Here is a 22,725-nt window from a genome sequence, read left to right as displayed (position 1 = left end):
AAAATTTCAGACGAATCTCGAAGCGTCGCGCCACGAATTGAAAACACTCGGACCGATAGAAACTACGAAGTCTTTAAAAGCAACATCAATACATAATTTGACAGCAATTTGAGCAATTCTTGATCATTTAGTTACACAAAGTAATTGGATTTATCCGACCTTCTTCTAACAAGATTAAAAATAGGTCGAAAATAACCTATTATTTAACTATGTGCAATACAAAATAATCGACTGAAAATCTGGCTTTTGGGAGGCGAAGTGTTGTTTTTTCGATCTCCAAAGGATTTTTTGGGGAAATGATTCAGTGCGATTCAATCAAATTTTAAAGTTAGATAAAATGAGCCGATTTGACGATGCCGTCAGTTATTCGAAAATGTACACATGCACACGCAGACTCGATTGTTTCGCATTTTACATCCAATACAGCTTATTTGATACGATATCATCTTACCGTCCATATTGCTGTACCACGAAAGGGGATTACAGTCCTGAAATTGTTGCATTGCTCCCATAATAGCGTTATAACTTGGCAAGATAGTCAACACCTCCTGACACTGATTGTTTACAAAGCGTATCTCAGGGTTTCTCTCTTTCCATTTCATTGAAAAGGAGGCTGTAATTACTTCAAGTAAGAGATCTTTGTTTAAATATAAATCTTTAACTAAACCGCGGTCGCTTTTCTTTTCCAATTGAAAACTGAATTAAGGAAGTTGCCGCTAAAGCTTGCAATCGACAACAACACTCGTTTGTGTTTTCCCGGTCTGCGCAAGCTAAAGAAGAAAAAGTCCTTAGAGGAAAATTTCGCCGCTGCATCGGAAGAGATCGTGCGAAATTATGGAATAGATATGAAACCCGCAGACTTTGCTATTTCGAAAGGAAAGTACTGTAGCCGAAAGCGAGAACTACGAATTCGGGCTTGAATGAGAAAGGCTTTATAAAGACACTAAACACTTGGATTCCCCTGCTTCACCCGAATACTTTTGTATCATAAATCTTTGGTTAAATTGACGATTGGCCTATTCCTAGCGTCCAACTGAACAGAATACACTAATCCGACAAACTGTGCTGTGATTACAGTCCTAAAGCGACTTATATAGCGGATGAATAATATTAAATCTAAGAAGCCCAGCCCAGTAGAACTATTTCGTATAATCTCATGCTTCATACAAGAGGACTTTTTCGCCAAAAAAAATCATTTTTTCTTTTATTCTTTTGATTGTGAGATGTCGGCAAAGACCGGTTAATAGTAAGTTGGGCTGAAAAGAGTCCCGTACCATCACATGTAACACGACATGATCACTTTGATTCGCATTAATTACACATATTGATGTTAAATCCCCTAGAATCAGATTCCACCAACAGATGAATTCGCTAACAATGCAGCTAAAGTAGCAGATTTTTCAAAGACGCCACGCCTGCTTTCATTTTACTTCTGTCTTATTTGAATAAGTTTGATAGCAACATATCCTTGTGACTTGTCACTAAACATTAATTGTTGTGTGACAACTGAGTTGAACGATCGAGTTGTTATTAAAGTGTCTACAAATGTCACACTAGGCCGACAATTTTAACCGAGCTAATAATGTTTAAAAAAAAAAACCACCACTATAACTTAAACAACTTTTCTTCGGTGTTAAACAATGATTTAGAATAAAAGTCGAATCTTTTTTATGTTTATTTGTTAGAGTTCTTTCTGTCTTCTCATCATAGATATTTTTGTTATTTTACGCCAAAAGATCTGTTTTATTTTCAAGCAATTCGTTTCATTGCCAGTCAAACGATCAGGACACTTAAAATACTCCGACACGTCTTCAAATATAAATGACGACTCTAGTTAATTAATTTCCAGTGGTTGTAGTTTGAATCCTTAATGAGGGAAACGTTTTAGAGGAGTCTGAGGGTAAGTACGATTTGTTCAATACCTAATCAGGTCTTGCATATTTTCCGCTAATGGCTATTACAGTTGCAAGATATCAAAATTGGAACATATTCAGTATCATTCCCTTGAGCTTCCTTTCCCCACGTCCTCGTCAATTGGTGCAAAAATAGATTCTTACAGTAACGAGGTTCTAAAGAGTGAAATTAAACTTTAATTTGTCAACAAATTTTGATGACATTTCGCAAGAATTACATCCTTGCTGAAATACCTTAAGGAATCACAAATGTAGTGACTCTGTCATTAGCATTTGTGATCAAAAAATCAATTCTCTTTACGATTTTCATACAATACCCGACGAATGAGAACAGCTCATCATATCACCTTTAATTAAAAGGTAACGGTGAGATTATACCAAATTCTTCTTAATATTTTGCACCGAAATATACAGCTGAGATACAATGAAATATATGAAGTTCATATATTTAATATACAGCAGCTGTAAGAAAGAATTAAACACTCGCACTTCAAGAGCACATAAGGCTCGAAACGATATTTCACTCCCAGATTCTGAGGTTAATTAACTCGAGCAATAAATGCTATGAAGCTTAAATCTGATTTGTTGGTCGAACTTAGCTAAACATTTGTTAAATAAACTGTGAGTAATTCACTATTGTCGTTTGTAAGGTAGCACTGATTAATAGGCTATAGTGGCGGACATCTATAGGTGATCCGAATCGAAACAAACTTAGCTTGAATCCGAAAATACTGAAATTCCAAAGTTAAAAATCTTATGAACAAAACACATCATATGAAATAAATGGAAATCCGGCGAGACTCCCAGAGGCCAAATATGAAAAAAAGGAAAATACAGTGTGACGAGGTTATTATCATTCTGTTCACACCATTGAGAAAGGATTGTCGGATTTAGATTGGACATCTCTTTACAAGGTTGTGAAGCCTTTAAAACTTTATAGAATATTTTATGTGCTACAGAGGAACCGTGATCGATTCAATATTTCTTTTTCTTCAAAATAAAACCCCATTAATTCACAGTGAGAACTCTCGACTTCTTTTTTCTGTTTTTAGCAGGTAAAGTTTACATTCTATCCATTCTTTAGAAGTCCGCATTATTTTCTTTGTATGGAAAGTATCGCTGAACTTATTTTTTTTTGGTCTCTCCAGTCATAGCATCAAAACACTAAATGCGGCTCGCTCATATCTCCAGAGATAAAACATGTGCCTTTAAGATGGTTCTGCATAATTAATTTTAACTTTGTTTTCATTTTTCAGGGGTTGCGATTTGATTAGTTTGCGAGAAAAAAGAGTTTGGCGCTGAAAGACAAAATTCACAGGAGTGTGAAGGTACGTACGATTTCTCGTTGGTGATATCTTTCAAAGGTTTTATGTTCAATTTTCTTTCAGTTTTGCAATATCAAGATAAGTCAAGAAATAGTCCTGTCCCAACCTCTCTAGTGCTTCAATCAGTCCTTTCAGTGCGATATTTTACTGGCGCTTGATTTTTAAGTGCAGGAAACTACCGGAGTTTTGCATCTATGAATCACAGATTACAATAAATGTGCTCTTAAATTGGATGGATTTGTGAATATGCTCGTAACTCCAGTTGTTAAGAAAACCACAACCTTCTCTAATGATAATGCAATTGTAGGCCTTATTACTAACTTCTGACAGCTTCTGAATGGTGCAAAAAAAACCGGAAACTCTTCGACGTTCTTTCATTCACCTTCGCCACCAAGATCGATGAATAAGAACATTTAAGTGAGAAGTTGATCGTTTCCTTAATGCTTTCCTTACTCCTTTGATATCACACAAGAACATCAATCGTTATAAGATTGTCTATCGACGATATCTAAACTTTTGAGCTGTCTGTTGACCGCAGACTGGGAATGATTTTGTGATAACCGTGTAGCCGCCCTTTTTGGCGGGAAACTCTGGAATGATACATACCAGTTTCACTGGTCACTGGCTCACAATTAGATTATAAGCTCGCGGAATCTTTTGCGTGATAGTAGATGAAGACAAGCCCAAATTAACTATCATGTATTGCAATCGCGAACTGATAATCTAAATGATTGAATATAAATCCACTAGTATTTCAAAATTTAACAGCAAGAAAAGGTCATGTTTTTATTTGTTTTTATCGCATTTTGTTTACACCCACGATTACACTCACACAAGCAGCGAACTTCAGTTTCCATAGAGGTTGAATGCTAAATTCTTTCTTCTAATAAAATCGTCCACTGAGTTCACTAAATGCCACTTTTAATTCCCGAAGAACGAGTTATAAGGTCAACTTTCAATACGGCGACAAGATATTAGGCAACCTACGGAATTCATCGTAACATCTACGGGAATATGCGGAGGTCGTCACCTCGTTTTTGGAAAAACTATGATGAAGATATAATATATTTATAATAATACGTATAGTGTCTTTATTGATTAAAAACAATACATATCACGAGTTATAAAGGAGAGTAAATTAGCATATTTGTCTAAACAAAAACGATTAAGAATTCGTTGAGCTGCTCAATTCAACCATAAAATTGAATAAGTAAGTGATGGAAACAAATTGAATAGCTTACATCTCTTTTATTGGGTATGAGGTGTTTATCCATGGTCAGGCTTCAGCAAAACAAGACAAAGCTCCTCGCAACAAAATATCCACAAGGAAAAATGGCAAATTCAGATAGTTTCCTTTCATTTCAAATGAAAAGGTTGTCAAAATCCAAAGGAAACAATCTGGAGTAGTAGCTATAATTCCTGTTAAATAATTCAGGCTTTTTTCTAAGCTGACAATGGACATATCTGATTTAAAATGGCCAGCATTCTTAGTGAATTAGTTAAAATTCATTGACATTAAAAAGCATTGAGTGTTTCAATTGGGGTTTTGACTCTCCGATTAGACCTCTTCGATCGATGAGAAATTTATTGTAATCGGACAGTTCTAATCGGAAGTTAAGGAATAGTTAGACTTATTGGCTATTTTCCATTTTAACAAACTTCACTTTGAGAACAAAAGAAGTCATATTATGGAATGGTATATCGCATAGTCATTCACAGTTTGCCGATTCTTGGCCGAATGTAACAGCGTTGCCTGATCAAGGCCCTCAAGCCGTTCTATCAGCGGTCTACCGAGCTTACTTTGGTGTAACCGCGTCTCCAGAGTCTTTGTCAGATAATACAGTTCAAGGTCCCCGCTTCATCCATTTCATTTATCTTTTCTTCAAAGTGTGTAATATTGATATAACTGACCTTTGGAAAGAAAATGAGTAAATAGGTAAATCATAAGCACGTAACAGAAGTATTCCCAAACAAATAGAAAGCCTATGTAACCTACTCCAATTTAGTTTGGGGTTGGATCGGAAAGCTCGTAGAATCAAAATCAAATCCTCTTATAATCTTATATTAGTAAACTTTCATCACATCACTGTGGTTTTCAAAGTAAAATAAAAGATACCTGGAAATAAAAAATAAATATAAAAACTTCATTAAAAATTTATGAAAAGCTACAATTGAAATTTGAAAAAAAAAACCACTAAAAAATGCTACACTTAAAATTTACAATGTCAGGCGCATTTCTAACGGCATTATCTAGGTTGTTCTAATCTTTCAGTCAGAGAGTGATTACACACTCGCTATTCATCCCAATTTTTGGCTGCAAGGGGTAGTCTAGGCATGTTTCTATTTCTTATGTTATAATTATGTTTGCTAGTAGCTCTATTGAGTGATCCATAAGGCTAGTTAGAAACATGTAAACATACATGTGAACAGCGATGATAAAATCTACGTTGTTCAAGGTTGAGCCACTCTAAAGTTACTAGGGCATCAGTAGCTGACGAATAAAGTGGCCTGTTTAGTACGATTTTTGCGGCCTTGCTCTGCAAAACCTGCAGGTCATTCATAAGAGACACGTTGTTTTTGTCTTGTTTTCTAGTTGACGTATAATGCGGAAGACCTTCTTATTCCAGCCCGTTTAGTGTCCTATAAAGAATAATTATCCACCGAGATTACAACATTTCTTCATCTACTCCCTCTCCCCCTTCCCCACTTTCCCTCCCCCTCCCCTTCCCCTCCCCCAGAATTATTAGTTGGGACACTTGTTCAGAGCAACCTTTTGGATGTTCTGTTATCCCTCATCCCCTTCCAATGTTGTTAATTGCAAATGTATCCATGCTATCGTGCAGACCAACGTTGAGAGGGGCAGGGGGAGGCCGCAAGTGTCCAAGAATATGTGAATAGGAGTGTAGCGTGAATAACTAAGGTTATATGATCTTTCAACATATCCATACCGCGGACTCGCTCAAGATTGTATGGAGGTTTGAATAAAGATCTTTAAAAGTTGGACGATCCTCCGGAGTCCGTTGCCAGCACTTAAGCATAATGTCATACCTAAATAAATAAATGAATAAAAAAAAAAAATGAAAACAGAAATAGGAGAGGACGAAAAAGAAAAAGAAACAGATAGAAATGTCGTGCATGTGATTAGCGGATCCTGGTAAATTAACTATTTCCGCCTCATACCTTTAGCACCTGTGGCTTATTTAAAATTAAAATACATGTGAGGACTCAGTCAAACACACAAAAATAGTGTCTTACACCAGTAGAGCTCCTATCCGTAACAAATGCCACACCCATAGTCAAAAAGTTCAAAGCTATTTGAGTTCTGTAAGTTAGTTTTATAAATAACTTACAATATTTTAGAGCAGTGCGGTGGTTTCTCGAGTCTGACACCATCCTGCAACACGGTGTAAAGTTCCACAATGCCTGTAACTCCATAGTAAGGTCGCTCGCCTGCAGCGGAAATTTCAATACAAGTAAAATTAGAGTTTCACAGTTTTCAGAAGTGTTACTTCTCAGGAAAACTGAAATATATTTTCAGACAAGATGAAATAGAGTGTGTTTCATCAGCTCTATGGTGCAAAGTGTGCACCTTTCTCCTCGTGTACTCACCGAGAGTGACAATTTCCCACAGGACGACGCCGAAGGACCAACTAAAAATGATTCAAAACATAACGACTCGAGGCGACACTCTACCTTTTGTTTTTTAATTAAGATTAAGCTTTAATTCATAATCACTACTAAACCATATGTTTTATTATCATTATTAATATTAATATTGTTATTATTACTATAATAATTATTATCGTTTTTTAACAAAAAACTGTATACACCAAAATTGCTCATCTAATACTTTAAAGAAATACTCAAATGTGCGCTGAAGCCTGAATTTTTGCTCTGTCAAGATATAAAGACCATGTCTCAATTTGAAAACAAACCTAAAAAAATTTAAATAAATTTGTGGAATCATAAAGTTACCTATAGAAAAGTTATTTACGCAATGACACACTCAGTTAAGCCAGAAAGAAAACTCTGTTAAATATATAGAAAATTACTCACACATCAGACATCGTGGTGTTGATTCCCTTGAGACTTTCCATCGACATCCACAACCATGGAACTCTACCCTGTGATTTTGCCAAAACAGCAAAGAGCACAGCATTCTCAGTGAGACTTTAACTTAAACCCTCATTAACTGTTTACAAGGGCGCACAATTAACTGTTCATGAGGGGAATCATGAGAATATCACAGAGCGTTATGGAAGGGAGGGGAATCAGGTATCGTGAACCAACCAAAGTCCTACGATTTCCTGTCCCACTCCCCCATAGATACTGACTGCAAACGAACATAACATGACACTCGCGTACCTCTGTGCATTTAATGTACTCTCCATCCTCTGAAATATCACGTGACAATCCAAAATCTGCTACCTTGGCTACCAGTCCTTCTCCAATCAAAATGTTTCGGGCGGCCAGGTCTCTGTGAACACACTAACGTCATAGAAAAATGAGATATGCGAGAAGGCTGCTTGAAGGACTAGTATTTGCAAAAACTGTAACAGGAGAAGTGTAAATAGATTTAATGTGGCAGCATAATACTTTGTGCCACTCCTTAAAAATCTTATTCTAAAATTACTTGATTTTTGTTAATCTACCATGAATGTCTCGTTATCTTTAAGACTGATTATCATCAAATTTTCTTACCGGAATTTATAGACGATGAACTGCGAAGCGGGAGTCCGATCTGTTCATTCACGCACATAACGATTACAGTGTCAAATTGCACTGTCCAATTACAAGCATGGCACATACATAGGTTGGTGACAACCAACCAAGTTCGAGAATTATTTTAAAAAAAGTATAAAATGATTACGATTCATTTTCTGAATCCACTCCCATTATTCATGAAATACGAGAACACAAACTAAAAAAGTCCAAAGAAACAAGCGCACATTTGTTACTAACCAGCTTGCTTTCAAGGTGCTGCATTCCATTTGCGACATCTTTGGCGATTCTTAACAAATTTCTCTCGGACAGTCTGGACCAAAGGTTTGCATAATTTGCATCCTCTGTGCGAGCGGGAATACGGCTCTCAACCAACATCTGATCCAGACTTCCACCTGGTACGAACTCAATAATCACACATAAGGGTTCTGAAGACAAAAGAATGCGAGATGTAAATAGTGATGCGAGAGCTTAAAATTTTTCTATTCCTGGAGTATTTGTTGATTATAGACCTCAAAATAGAATAGTTATCGATTGGGTGACGGTACGGGATGGCTTTTGTATTTTCTCTTTACTTCGGTCTCAGATCGATCTAGAAAACTAAACCAATGAGTCCGTCAACCCAAACCCGGATTTGGGGTTTACAGCAGTCATTTAAAAACTGCTGTGACTCCAGAAAGTGTTTATTTTAAGAGAGAGAAAATTATGCGATGTAAAGGAGGTTTCATCGTTTGTTACATTTGTTTCATATCAAATTCAGTCTACGAGAACATGTTGGAAATTTCACCGCAAAATTACCATGTTTTTCATTGGTAGTTATTTTCATATTTTTTGTTTCTTTAGTTTCTTGCTAAAATATTCATTTGTTACGTACTGATAAATGACAAAAAGAAACTGATTCTTATGCTTTATCAAATTTTTTTCTAAGACTGTAACAGGTCTTTTAGGTCACGTCATTTTCCCGCCAAACTGGACCCTTTGTTGACACAGGCATCTACGTCCTTGGGTAAAGAGAAAAAAACGCTTATGACCTGATTACAAAGCTTTATCTATTTTAATGTACCTTCAAATGAGCATGCTCCAACCAAGCTCACAATATTTTTGTGGCGGCCAACTTTTCTAAGCATCTCTAACTCCTGGATTAGAACCATGCGCTGTTTTTGGTCTTTTTCGCCTTGAAATAAAGGTAGAAGCTATAAAACATGGGAAAATCCGATTTTCGAATTGAGTTGCAAAAATGTAAGGGGCCGAAAAGCTCAGCAATTCAGAACAATTAAAAAGTACTCAGAAGACTGCACCGCTATTCTTTTTTCCTTGTCTTTCTCCCTGGAGAATGTTATTAAGAATGATTTGAAGGGCGAAGCAGGAGAGATCTAGGTAATATCAGAGTCTAAGACGGTTAGGTGCTGCACTACACTTTTGCTTTCTTTAAACAATAAAACTCAGCCTTCGATTCAGTTTACACCTCAGTTATTCATTTACACCACTATTTCCTTATTACAGCCACTTCTCATCAACGACCAACGAGCTGTGGATCGCTCATCGGTCACCCTCGTAGGGGGACAGCTCTACTTATGGCCGCCATGACCAAATATCCATACTGTCCATTCATGTAAGCTACCACTTTCTAACTATAATAGCAAACCTTGTCTACTTAGGACAGCCTTAACCGTTTTAGATTACAATTAGGTTATTTTGAACTTTTTCAAAGGGCAACGCAAACGTTTTTGGTGTCGAGGGGTCTTTTCTTAGATATTGAGCATCATTATCATCATCATCATTGGTATCAGCATTGCTGAAGGACTGTTATGTGAATGTGATCCAAGTTTTTTCTAATATTAAACGCCCTATCTACCGAAGTGTGTAATAATTGTCATCACTGTCGTCATCGACATCATTATTCCAATATCATCATTATCGTCCTGATGTTGATCTTCGTCGTCAAATGTTTCCACAAAAGTAAGGTAATGTAACGCTATTTTTAATGGCTTCTATATCTCCAACCATGTGGGTCTAGCTGTTCAAAGGGTTGAGACCGCTATCGAGTGGATAACGGTTATCAAAACTTACTGCGCTCCCCAAAGGATAAATAGTTTGCCAGTGGATGGCATAAAACCCTTAGGACAACCAGATCTAAGTGAGTTCATAAATGGAAACAGCTTTTGGCTGTATCTGACCTCTTAACATTTTAACAGCAACGGGCAATTTATTCCCATCTCCTCTCAAATAGTTCCCCTTTATTACGACTCCAAACTCTCCTCCACCAAGTTCCGTTTCTAAAATTTCCAGTCTTTCTCGAGGAATTTCCCAGCTTCTGTCAATTTCCATTTGATCCATATATGTCTCATTATCAACAACTGCAACCTCGTCTGCCCCTGAATTTGGTACCTCTGCTTGCGTTTCTATAGGATTTCGTTCGCTTTGATCTCTCAGCTGGTTCATAATGTCCGGTGTAATTTCGAGCATGGAAACATTATATGCGTCGTTTCTCTCCTATAAAAAAATAGAAAAAGAAGCAGTTTCAAGTACAAAGGCTGATTCTCACATATTCTGAATGATAATGAACAAATCTGGTTTACCTGCCAGTGACATTTTGTCCACATCTGACGTTTTCAATCATGACAATACAAGTTTATGCCGGTGATACGATAAATATTTCCCGGAAACAACGAACACAATCAAAGTATATCTCCTCCATATTCCGTCAACATGGAAATACAACACTCTCATAGAAGTTGAGGTACAGTTTCCCTCCCTTAACGCAAATTTATGTTTTTTTTCATCCTATCGAGTTCCTAGAGGGAATAGGCTAAACACGCCCAAACATCATAATGCTAATTGTCGCAATGCTAATTAGCTAATTGTGCCAATTTTATCATACCTCAACCAAAGAGCCTTTCCTCTTTCTCTTGATTCGTTTCATAGCAATTACGATTAACACAACGCAAACGAGTACTGCAAAGGCACCAACGGACGCCCAGGTGAATTGGAATAAAACTCCAGAGGTCTGTTGATCTTTTTCTTAAAAGGAGAAGAATATGACTATTCCATTGATGGAAAAGTGTGTCTTTTAAAAAAATTAATCAAATAAGAATCTGAAGTTAGATAAAAATGCATTGAAACACACCCATACGAAAACGAATGTATCTATTCATCAACTCTAGTGTTTCTGTATCTTTGACTTTCAAACAAAGCAAAACACTCACTATGCTGGCTGGTAGTGACAAAAATTGGTTTGCTAGCTGGTCCATCTCCGATTTGATTCGTTGAAAACACCGTAATGCTGTAGTTGGCGTGCTCTTTTAGACCTGTGAGCTCCTTCTGAAACTCAGTAGCTTTAACTGTTACACTGGCATTGTGACTCTCTGTTGCTAAGCGATATGTAATCGTGTGAGTCAAAATGAAACCATTCCGATCAGCTGATGGAACTTCATCCCACGTGATTAAGAGGCTGGTTGAGCTGATGCTAGTTCCTTTCACATTCTGAGGTGCAGCAGAGGGTTCTGTTAAATATCAGATATTATTAATAATAATGATAATCATTATCATTATGATCATCACCAGGATAATCTTCATTATCATAAAAATAATAGTGATAGGAATGTAGCAGTGGACATACCACGAGGTGGCTCTGTTTTTCCACTGTTTTCAACTCCACTTGAAAGACCTCTAATAGATGGGAGTGATGGAACTTCATTCCCCGTAACTGAGATGCTGCTTGAGCTGATGCTAGTTCCTTTCACATTCTGAGGTGTAGGAGATGGTTCTGTTAAAAGATTAGATATATTTAATGATAATGATAATCATCATCATTATCATTATCATCATAATAATCTTCATCATCGTAATAATATTAGTGATGGGAAAATAGCGGTGGACATTCTACGAGGTGGCTCTCTTTTCCCGCTGTTTTCAAACTGGATTGAAAGAGCACTATTAGATGCGACTCTAGTAGCATCTAATAGTGCTCTTTTAGATGAGCACTATTAGCCTCTAATAGTGCTCATCTAATAGTAATAGTATTTAACTTATTGTCCTCTTGTATTGGAACAAACTTGACTTCACTCGATTGTCCATCTCCGATTGCATTAAATGCTGACACTCCGACACTCTTTGCCCTTGTCACTATACTTAATTATCTTTTATGATTTACTTAAAATTTCAAAATCTTTGAATGGCCCACCTAGCTAGATTAGATCGCCTAATTGAGATAAAGTCAAATGGAACAATGAGTAATGTACGAAAAAAATAGTGATACGGAGTTGTTTGTTTTGTTGTCTGTTTGTTTTGAGAATAATTAACTGAGCGTCCTGAGTTTCTCTTCTGTTTGTCCTCTCTTCCATTATTACTATAGCCATACAGCCTATCAAAGTACGTGTCACCACAAGCACAAACTACATGTTATTTTGAATAACCAAAGGGCACTTTCCTCTTCTGTGGTAAAACTTATTACGAGGCTGCTGCCAATTGCATTTTCAGCAAACACTCTGAAGAAAAATGATATCTAAGGAGAAAGGTCTGTAAGAGAAGCACATTCAGTGGAAACCACACAGGCACGGCTAAAGACAAACTCTGGACAAACTGTATTGCTAAATTTTTGATTATCTTCATTTATCTCCTCCGTGTAGTATTTAATGGCATCGTTTCCATCAAAACCCGCTTTCCAAGAGATTTGCAGCCTGCGTGAGCCCCTCCAATCAAGCTTCAACGTCTTTTATGGGTTTGGTTGCACTGAAAAAAAAGTTAATGTCCAGCTTGACGCTTCGCAATTGTTATTTCATCACGACATCAGGTTTGATACTCAGGTTTAGCCGTACACAGCTCTCATGGCTAATCGAAGCTAAGCGGCCTGTCAATATTAATATATTTATGTGATCACAATTTTTTATATTTTTTATTTGTGTTTCTGCTTTGTTTTGTTTTTATTATAAAGTGAACTATTTTCATGATAGAGAACATAATAGAGATCGAACATCAAAAGGTGACTGAGTAACTAGAAAAGATCGTTGTTTGATCCTTAGTGGGAAGACATCCTTTTTGCCCCCCTCCCCAACCCCCCTTCCCCCTTCATGATACGTCATAGCGAGATGCGTCTGTTTGGTGTGTTACCTAACCCAGTTGTCCTCCGAGTTAATCAGAAATGTTGATCAGCCACTTTACGACACAAACTTTTATAACAATTTCAGATTAACCCCTACCGTGAATGGTCTGTTCTCCACGATTTTCATTTTGTTTCTAGTGCAAACCTAAGATGAATAAACGCGTTTTTCTTTATTTGTCGTTGTAGCGTCCAATGTAAGTATTTGATCGAAGCAAACTTTTTTTTTTCGTCAAACACTGTTTTTCTGCTGTGTGGCCAGTAGGAGAAACGTATGCTATGAGTAAATAATTTTTGGCCTCATCCCCTCTAAAACTTAACTGGCAATGCAACCAGATACTTGTCAAATGTTTAGGGACCAGGGCGTCATTTTAGAGACTATGAATCAAAATGCAACAAGCCGGGAGTTTTTGACCTCCTAGGTGTAAGCAGTAAGATCACGCCCTTCTAGATATAGGACATGACCACGAAGTGGACGGGAGGAGCAATTAGTTCAGCGAATAGTTCTGTGGCTTCAATCAACGATTAGTCACAATTGGCAATTATAATGTTTTACTTAATTAAATCAAAAGCAAAACATAGCGCTTATGGATACAAAGCCAGTAAGGAAAATGCATTTCTCCTCGTTGCTACGATGCTAATGAAGACGTGATGATACTTCCTTCTCCTTTGGCGCTTTCTGTTAAAGAGCTACAGGTCCGTCTTTGTAAGGAATCCAGCTGGGAAAGATGCAACGAGTGTCATTCTACTTTCCTGGAGTAAAACTCCGTCTCCAGTTCTTTCCAATCAAGTCCACGCATTTTTAGAACACACGTCTGTCCAATAAAAGGTATTGTATTCTCTTCGTTGAAGTCCTATCCATGCTCCAGGACCAACAAACTTCACCTGCTTCTTAGAGGCTGACACAGTTTTAGCGAGGTGTCCTCCCAGTTTTGGCAGTTTCGTGCAGCATCTCTCCATTCCCAGATTGGAATGTCAATGACGAGGAAACAAGAGGTTTCATGATGAACCCAACCCTCTAAAAAACCTGACTCTGATTCTGATAACGATGAGGGAACAAAGTAAGAAAAGCGCTGTGCGGAGGGATGGATATTAGAAAAAGGAATTATGACAACAGTTTTTGAAAGAAACAAAATTTATTCTAAAGCATATTTGTAGAAGACTACGTCGAGAGGATCGAATTGGACTGGGCCCGAACCCTGAATCGTGGGATGATGCAATCTGATGTAAGCGGATCGACTAAGTGTCGAGTACAGTAAAGATGCTGAGTTTTACATATTATTTGTCGTTTAGCTGTTGTTTTTGCCCCAAATTGGACAAACATATTGTAAGCACTTCGTGCTTTTAAATTTCATCATAATAATTTAAAACCGACCCCTAATTGAAAAAGAAGACTGATGTTACTATTTTTCATCTTGCAACATCTGACCCTCTCAATACAGTAGAGCTTAACAAAGCTACTTTTTTGGAGACCGGTCATGTAAAAACCGTCCCAAATGCCTTCACTCCAATCCCTCGTGTCAAATAAAATGGTAACATCTTTATCGTAACAGTCTTCATAACTACAGTCATGATTTTCTGGATGGTAAGGATAATAACATGAACGATGGCAATGAGATAAATACTGATAATTGTATTGATAATGACAATAACAATGATAACGATATCACTAGTGATAACGAAAATGACGATAACAGTGACACTGACAATGACAATGACATATGACAAGGACAGTGAAACTGACAACGACACTGACGATGACAATAGCACTGGCACTGACAATGACACTGGCACTGGCACTAATACTGACTATGACGACGACAATGGCAATGACGATGACAATGACAAAGACACCAACAATGACAATAAAACTTACAACGACAGTGACACAGACACTGACATTGACAATGGCAATGGCAGAGGCAACGGCAATGATTGCGAGTTGTTTAAAATGATAATGACAACGATAATGATAACGATAATGATAACGATAATGATAAGACATTGATATTGACATTGGTAACAATAAAGATGTCACTTCAAATACGCTCTATGATTCCATATAAAATGATCTATTATTAATCATATAAGCAAACAATATTACCACTTTTCATCTTGCAACATCTGAACTTCTCAATACAGTAGAGCTTATCACAGCTACTTTTGTAGAAACCGGTCATGTAAAAACCTTCCTGCTGGCATTCACTCCATCCCTTCCGGTCAAATGAAATGGTAACATCTTCATCGTAACAGTCTTCATAACTACTGGGATGATTTTGTGGATGACAACACTTTGCCTCGGCTATGTTGTTCAAAAACGCGGGAAGAGCATGATCAAGCCTGAGGCCATTCATGAAATAACCGGATGGACAAAGTGCCCAGACATTATATCTAAAAGAAAAGTATTCGATATTAAAGTGTTGCAGATTGGCTGAAATAGACTTTGACTGACGACAAAAGACTATGCTGATCCCAATTACCAAACTAGTTGAAATGTTTTACTTTTTACCTTCAAACTTTTGTCATAACTTCTATACGTATTATGTCATGTAGGCTTTCTTAAATTAAATCTTTCGTCAGCAATAGGCGATCTTTGTAGAGATTTTTAATTATTCCGTTAATTGCAAAAGTAATGTTTCGCTGCTTAAATCGGTCATGCCATGCTTGGTTTCATTTTATTTATGCTTTCAAGAATCCTTATCATTCTGTAAACTCACCTATTCGATAAAAGCGACCAATCTGCATTTAAACAAGTAGATGACTGATTGATAAAAGTGGGTTCCTCTGCTCTGCAACAGTTTCCAGTTTCAATACGCCCAACTCTGTTATCTCCCGGCATTGGATCATGTCTCCACAAACCCCTGAGGAAAGTGGTTTTCCTGGGACACATAGACCAACCAATCTGGTCCAGGCTCGCCTGCCAATCAGCTTCTTCACAATTCTGCACTGTAAATTTCGAGAATTTAAAGATTACATTAATCGTGATGCTCAACGAGTAGCAGCACCTTTGGCCCCTGGATGTGGCAAATATCGAAAGGAGCGACTCCCACAGCTCTTGATATTATGCCCCATGTTGGTGAGTAATATATTACATAGCGAGCTCTACTGAAATATTCTTATTAAAGTTCTTGAATCGGCTATCTTTGCATAATCCATTATTGCATGGTCTTGTCTCCTTATTTGGTCCTGTACACTGCACCCCAGCCCTTGAAGACTGCATTCTCTCCAGTCTCTGCATTTATTCATCCAGCATCAGTTTTATCTATTAAAAAATAGGGTTACTTTCGTGAATTTGAATCGTTTTTTCGTATTTTGTTGCTGTTGTTCGTCGAGGTTGTTGGGTTCCCTCTGCAGTTAAAACAGGCTGAAAACTTAGATCACGGTTCCATCTGTGGCGATTCAAATACATTCAACGTCAAACAATTTTTCCACTCTTTTTAACCAGACAGATGTTGAACTATGAATAAAAGTATATATAAGGCAGGCCGGCACGGGCTCCCCACGTAATGGATGTGATGTGGTTAGATGTGCCTTTCATAATTTGGCTCTTTCCAGCATGTCTTTGAGAGATCTATCTCTTCTGTAGGCTATATATAATAGGTGGATTTCTGAAGATGGTTTTCAGCAAGGGCTGATGATGTATTAAATCCCAGTTTTGCATCAAAAGTTTTTAAAGTACCGTTCTGACGGCTAGTATATCGTGACAAAAGGCAAGATTTGCTTTCACGTTTTCTTCTTTTGTGGTAGGGCCGACTGTCTTGTGGCAAAGTTAACTTCTGATAGTGTTGTTCGTATTAGTTCTTTAGCGTATCTGCGCATGATAAGGCGCGATTTCAATTTTGAATGGTTGTTTTCGAAATTTGTTTCAGAAGAGTTGTTCTCAAAAGTTCAAGGGCTTCCCCTTTAATAAAACCTCGTTTTACACCCAGGTGGGTAGCCCGAGGTGAAATGTATGTACTGAAAAGTGATAATGACAATTACAATGACAGTGACACTGAAAACGACACTGAGAATGTCACTGATACTGACAATGACACTGACATCGACTCTATATATCTATATTACGACAGAGTAGCCTCGTATAGGGGAGCCGTAATAATAAAGTGTATTGTATTGTATATTATACTGACACTGTCACTGACACTGGCACTGACAATGACAATGACACTGGCACTAGCAATAGCACTGACAATGACAATGACAATGACAGTGACATTGACACTGGCAATGACACTGTCAGTGGCAACCGCAGTGGCAATGACAATGACAATGACAATGATTGTGAATTGTTGAATGATAATTATAACGATAATGATAAGCTATTAATTTTGAAATTGATAATGATGAGATGTTAAATGAAATACGCTCTATGATTCTTTATAAAATAACGTATCATTAATCACGTAAGCAAAGAATATTACCAACTTTCATCTTGCAACATTTGAACTTCTCAATACAGTTGAGCTCATCACATCTACTTTTGTAGAAACCGGTCATGTAAAACTCGTCCTTCTGGCATTCACTCCATCCTTTTTTGTCAAATGGAACGGTAACATCTTCATCGTAACATTTTTCATAACTTCTGGGATGGTTCTGTGGACGACAACATTTTGCCTCGTCTATGTTGTTCAAAAACGCGGGAGGGGCAAAACCAAGTCTGAGGCCATTCATGAAATAACCGTCAGGACAAAGCGCCCAGACGTTTTGCCTGAAAAGAGTAAAATAAAAGAATTATGATCAACTGGGTCTGAACAGTTATCGACATAAATGTTAGTGAAAACGTCTTCGCTGATAGAAGACTCAGCTAGCTGACTTATCGATGACTGGTTCTCCAAGATAATCTAAGGCTTTTGGCATGGTCAGAACTCTTATTTCTTTACGCTGACACCAATCTTACATGACACCAATCTTACGATATCTGCTAAGACAGTAAAAGAGCTTGAGCTAGCTCTAACCCCTGAATTGAATAGCCTTAGCCGTTGGCTGAAAGCTAACAAGCTCAGTCTAAATGTTGCTAAAACAGAGTTAATGATTACTGGATCAAGACAAAGACTATCTGCCCAATGTAACGACTTAGAAATCAGAATTGATGACCAAATTATCAAGAGAGTAGACAAGACCAAATCTTTGGATCTTACTATAGATGCCCAACTCTCTTGGGGTAGCCACGTTGAAGAGATTTGCAAGAAAGTCTCTTCAGCTATAGGCGCCCTAAAACGTGTACGGCCCTTTATGTCCAAAGAAACTGCAATTCAAATTTATAACGCTTTGATTATGCCTCATTTTGATTACTGCAGCCCCGTCTGGGACTGTTTAATTGGCTACTTAAGCGATAAGCTCCAAAAATTACAGAATCGAGCAGCCAGAATTATCACTAAATCACCCTTTGATACGAGCTTAAACCACCTTCTCTCCACTTTCGATTGGGAGAGGCTATCTCTTCGACGAGAGAAACAAAAAGCCCCAATGATGTATAAAATTATAAACAACCTTGCTCCCGAATATCTACAGAGTCTTTTCTCTCAGCGTCACTCTGTGTACGACATAAAAAACTCTGAGGGAAGGGTAGTCTTGTCCAAACCAAACAAAAATTATTTGAAACGAAGCTTCTCTTACAGCTGGGCCATGTTATGGAATAAATTGCCCAAAAACTTAAAAAAATGCTTCATCCATTAACCATTTTAGGCGAAATCTTAACGTAGTCGATATATAGGATTCCCACACGGCAATCATGTAAAGCAGTTGATTAATCTTAATTTTATTATGTAACTGATGATTTTCCGTGTTTAAATAAAGATTTACATACATGCATACATACAAACATACATACACCGCCTGAAAAACAAAACATTTTTCAGCGGTATAGAAGTACAAGAGATAGAAATGTGGAGAGGAGGTGAGCTACCCAGGGATTTTAATTCTCTTTTAGCAACAAAATTAAATTTTAGTGGCTGTTATTAAATTTGGCGATTACATTTAGAGAGATCATATTCACTTGTAAACTTCTACGGATGGATAATGTTTAGCCATTACACTAGAGGAAAATAGTCTCAGAATATGGTAATAAAAAATTATTCGCATTAAGCTGTTTAATTCAATTGTTCTTTTTAGCTTTATACCAGGCTACATTTAAAAAGGGATCATTATCCCCTACCAGATCGTTCTTCGAGACGTCCCGCAAATCTACATTGCATCCTTGAGAATTGATGCACAGAAGACTGGAACTCAGAGAACAACTCACTGATTAAACTTGTCTGACAAGTCCACATCTGAACACGTTGCCAGTTGGCCTGCATATTGGGGCAGCACAGCATCGCAGCACCTTCCCTCTTCCAGGCGTCCAACTCTTTCGTCTCCCGGTTTATAAGCACTCCTCCAAAATCCTCGGAGGTAGGTGTTGGTTTTGGGACAAACAGACCATGCTTTCCTATCTAAGCTCGCCCACCAGTTTGCAATGTCGCACCTATGGTTTGAGAACCGGGATGCCGAGAGCGTGAAGCCCAGCAGTAAAATGATACATGAAGTGACGAACACGAACTGCATCCTACTTCCTCTGTTTGATTGTTTCCACTGTAAGGAAAAAATCGGGAAGATGAACATTAAAGCGTGTCATAAAGGCACTGTACACTAAAAGTCTCTGTGGCTCAATGGTAAAGCGTCGAGCACAGAATCCCGAGGTCTGGAGTTCAAGTTCTCACAGAGATTCAGAATCTTTTCTTTGTCCTACGGTAGTGATGTCAAGACGAAGAGAGAACTTCCTTTCGCAAATATTCTTGTTATCCAAGTGCCCTCGACCTAGGCTTCATTTGGCCGCGATCGATTTGACAGAAATTGGGGTACCTTAACGTCGATCGTGTCAACACAGAAAAATCGGGTTTTAAGGTGATTTTGAGGACGAAAAGAAACAAGCTTGTGTGATTGTTTGGTTTCTTGGTAGCTTTGCAGCCGGGCTTTGACATCCAAAAGCTTGTAATTTAAGCGAAACATTGCCAAACTGAGGATTTTTTTAAGCGCCTTTTCACATCCGAGATATCAAAACCCTAATCTATCCGATACAGTGGTGATAAGTGGAGCATACAGAGGTTTTCCGGCTATTTGAGGTTAGTGGAGGAGCATAATTGCTGCTCAGATCGAAGAGAAACCGGGACCTAAAGAGGAAAAACCGAAGAACATATTGGGTACCAAATCAGAAAACCTATTAGTATTTTTGACGAAAACCGAAGTCCAAACGCCGAAAAACAGAAAAACCACAACCCGCAATGAACACCAAAACCGTATTGCCAGAAATTTGGGACAACATAGCAGAGGTGGTTCTCATGTTACAAGTAAAATGGCGCCGAAACAGTGTAAGAAAATATACGAGAAAAGAATATTTTTTCAAAATAGCTGTCTAAGAATGGGATATTCTTTCGCTGCGTAGTTGGAAATGCAGCCTGCATTGGTTAAAGGATCCATCGCTATGAAAAAGAAATACTCAAATTCAAGCCTACCTTTTCCCAACGTATACGAGTAAAACTAATTTTGACTCCATTTTCCCATACAAAGTCTTAAAATCTGCTTCGACTAGGTGTTACAATTCTTTTGTCGTGGGAACAACCCTGTGAAGATTCACAACTGCGTAGTTCGATATGCATTCTGCAGAAGTTTGCTCAACTAAAGCGCTCGTAAACAGTCGAATATGTTGGCCCACAAATTTTCCTTGAGCCAGGAGACTCTTCGTATTTTCACAGTGCTCAAAAGCCTAATACGCCACTTTTAAATACCCCAATTTTAGGAAGGAAGAAAACGAAAGATACAAGTCCCTGTAACTGCGCAATCTGGCCACCATTTTCCTTGTTTTGACGTCTCCATTGGCTTTCTGGGTTAGTAATGTACCATGTTCACTTCACTTCCACCGCCGCCATATTGAATTGTCTGAAATACGGTATACCGCTGACATTTCGTAACGGGCTCGAAATGTCCCCGATTTCTAGTGATGGAAAAATCGACGTTATTGGCACAATAGCCAAATCCGTAGAAGCAAAATCCCAATTCCCCCCTCCCCCTCCACATTAATCATAGGTTTAAAATAAAACCCGCTAGCTCCAAGCGTATTTTGCACAATCCTTCAGATGTCCAATGGTTTTGTTGTTTGATAAATGAACGGTTAAGGTGTAGTCTGATCGTCCGGGTGAGTGTAGTCCTGAGAAGGACTGTTGTCGGTGGCAGTGACTGACGTTTCGACAACCTGTGCGGAAGTCATCATCAGAGTCAAGTTGACTCAAGTCATCACTTGACTCAAGTCATCACTTGACTCAAGTCATCACTTGACTCTGATGATGACTTTCGCACAGGTTGTCGAAACGTCAGTCACTGCCACCGACAACAGTCCTTCTCAGGACTACACTCACCCGGACGATCAGACTACACCTTCACATGTTACCCCCGGGTTAAAACCATTTACTGCAAATGAACGGTTAGTCGTTGCCTCACGATGCAGAGTCAGGTTATCGATTGCATTAATTGTTTTTAATTCCTTGAGTACAACAAGTGAAGTAAAGACTATGCAGAAAGTGGTTTAAACGTGAGGCGTGATTAAGGCCAAAATTAATATGTGACGCGAGAATTTTATAGAAAGGCGGGCTTGATTTGGGAATTTACCTAAAGTACACGTGACATGAACTTGTAGTATAAGTCAATTGATAAATCTGATTATCGAAATTTCTGGTCGTTTTTTTATGAAAGATGCTAAAAAAACTAAAGGAAAATATATAGAGTTTATTAATTTTTTTTAGGGGAAATTTCCAGATGAGTTCTTTCGTCTTGAAATATATGGCTAGCGAGTTTCTCGTCTAACGATAGAGATGATCGAACTTTGTCTCAATCGTGATGCTAAGAAGAAAACGCTACATTGGAAAGCTTGATTCACGCCTAGGCAGGTCCAGGGTCGATTTCCGCCCCTCTCTCGTGTCTTGCCTCGGCAGATAGGGTTCCATGGGAACTCTCAAACTTGCTCTTTAAGTTAAACAGTGAGACTGGTGTATTTGCTTTTTGGCTCATGAAAATTGTCGATAATTGAGAGAAAACCTCCGAGAAATAGCTTGGTTGGGTAGATGAACACCCAATAATGAAACAAAAGGTATTTAGAAAGTTGAAGAATCATGCGCGGATTGCAAACGACAAAAGTTAAAACGTTTAGCTGAGGTAAACAAGAATCCATATGATGTATACGTCAAGAAATATTTTAGTTGTTTAAACTAGATATTTGGAAGAAAATAAGCAAGACCTTCACAGTGAAAATCACAGAGCCTCTCCCTAACAGCTCGTCTTTAACAGTACGTGAAATTTGTAAGATACTTACCAAAGCTGTGTTGTCTTTGACGGTTACTGACTCCGCTGTGATAGCACATTTCTATGTCGTAAAGACACTGTAGAAGACTGTCGGCTGCACTTATGTAGTAACACTGATCGGCACGAACGTAAAAGGAAACCACAACACTGACGTAACCCGGTTGAGAGGAATCCAACTTCCTGTTGATCTTCAAAATCAGCAATGTTTTACCTTTCCTGCTTCTGAACTTAAGATCTTGTTGCTGGAGAGCCTGACCTACAGTCTTAGTTGTTTAAAATTTCGGGAAATCTTATAATGTGTAGAGTTAAACGGTTTCTAAAAGCCGTGGAGACAGTT

At 38.1% G+C, this 22,725-nt stretch overlaps 1 protein-coding gene and 1 long non-coding RNA gene across 2 annotated transcripts in view; one reads left to right on the top strand and one right to left on the bottom strand.

Moving 5' to 3' along the window:
* LOC148720664 (uncharacterized) overlaps nt 1-22,725 on the top strand; it is a 35,334-nt gene that overhangs the window by 8,184 nt on the left and 4,425 nt on the right. Inside the window, exon 3 of the long non-coding RNA XR_015993063.1 lies at nt 3,170-3,241. This is a non-coding gene — a long non-coding RNA (uncharacterized LOC148720664). The remainder of the gene's footprint in view (nt 1-3,169; nt 3,242-22,725) is intronic.
* On the bottom strand, nt 4,304-22,491 carry LOC111319090 (uncharacterized). The gene is made up of 18 exons (XM_088739078.1): nt 22,399-22,491; nt 19,300-19,628; nt 17,460-17,766; nt 17,185-17,377; nt 15,776-16,112; nt 15,163-15,449; nt 11,580-11,726; nt 11,167-11,463; nt 10,842-10,981; nt 10,138-10,453; nt 9,024-9,134; nt 8,201-8,388; nt 7,604-7,726; nt 7,295-7,362; nt 6,848-6,888; nt 6,589-6,688; nt 6,187-6,286; nt 4,304-5,149 (listed from the first exon to the last, which is right to left on the bottom strand). Exons 2-18 carry the CDS (start codon nt 19,599-19,601, stop codon nt 5,069-5,071), a joined length of 3,138 nt encoding a protein of 1,045 aa, XP_088595204.1. The 5' UTR covers nt 19,602-19,628; nt 22,399-22,491; the 3' UTR covers nt 4,304-5,068.

This window comes from Stylophora pistillata, chromosome 11 (assembly GCF_964205215.1).
Source record: "Stylophora pistillata chromosome 11, jaStyPist1.2, whole genome shotgun sequence".
Lineage (NCBI taxonomy): Eukaryota > Metazoa > Cnidaria > Anthozoa > Scleractinia > Pocilloporidae > Stylophora > Stylophora pistillata.
Note: the sequence above shows the minus strand (reverse complement) of the source record. Positions and strands in the feature narration are given on the sequence as shown.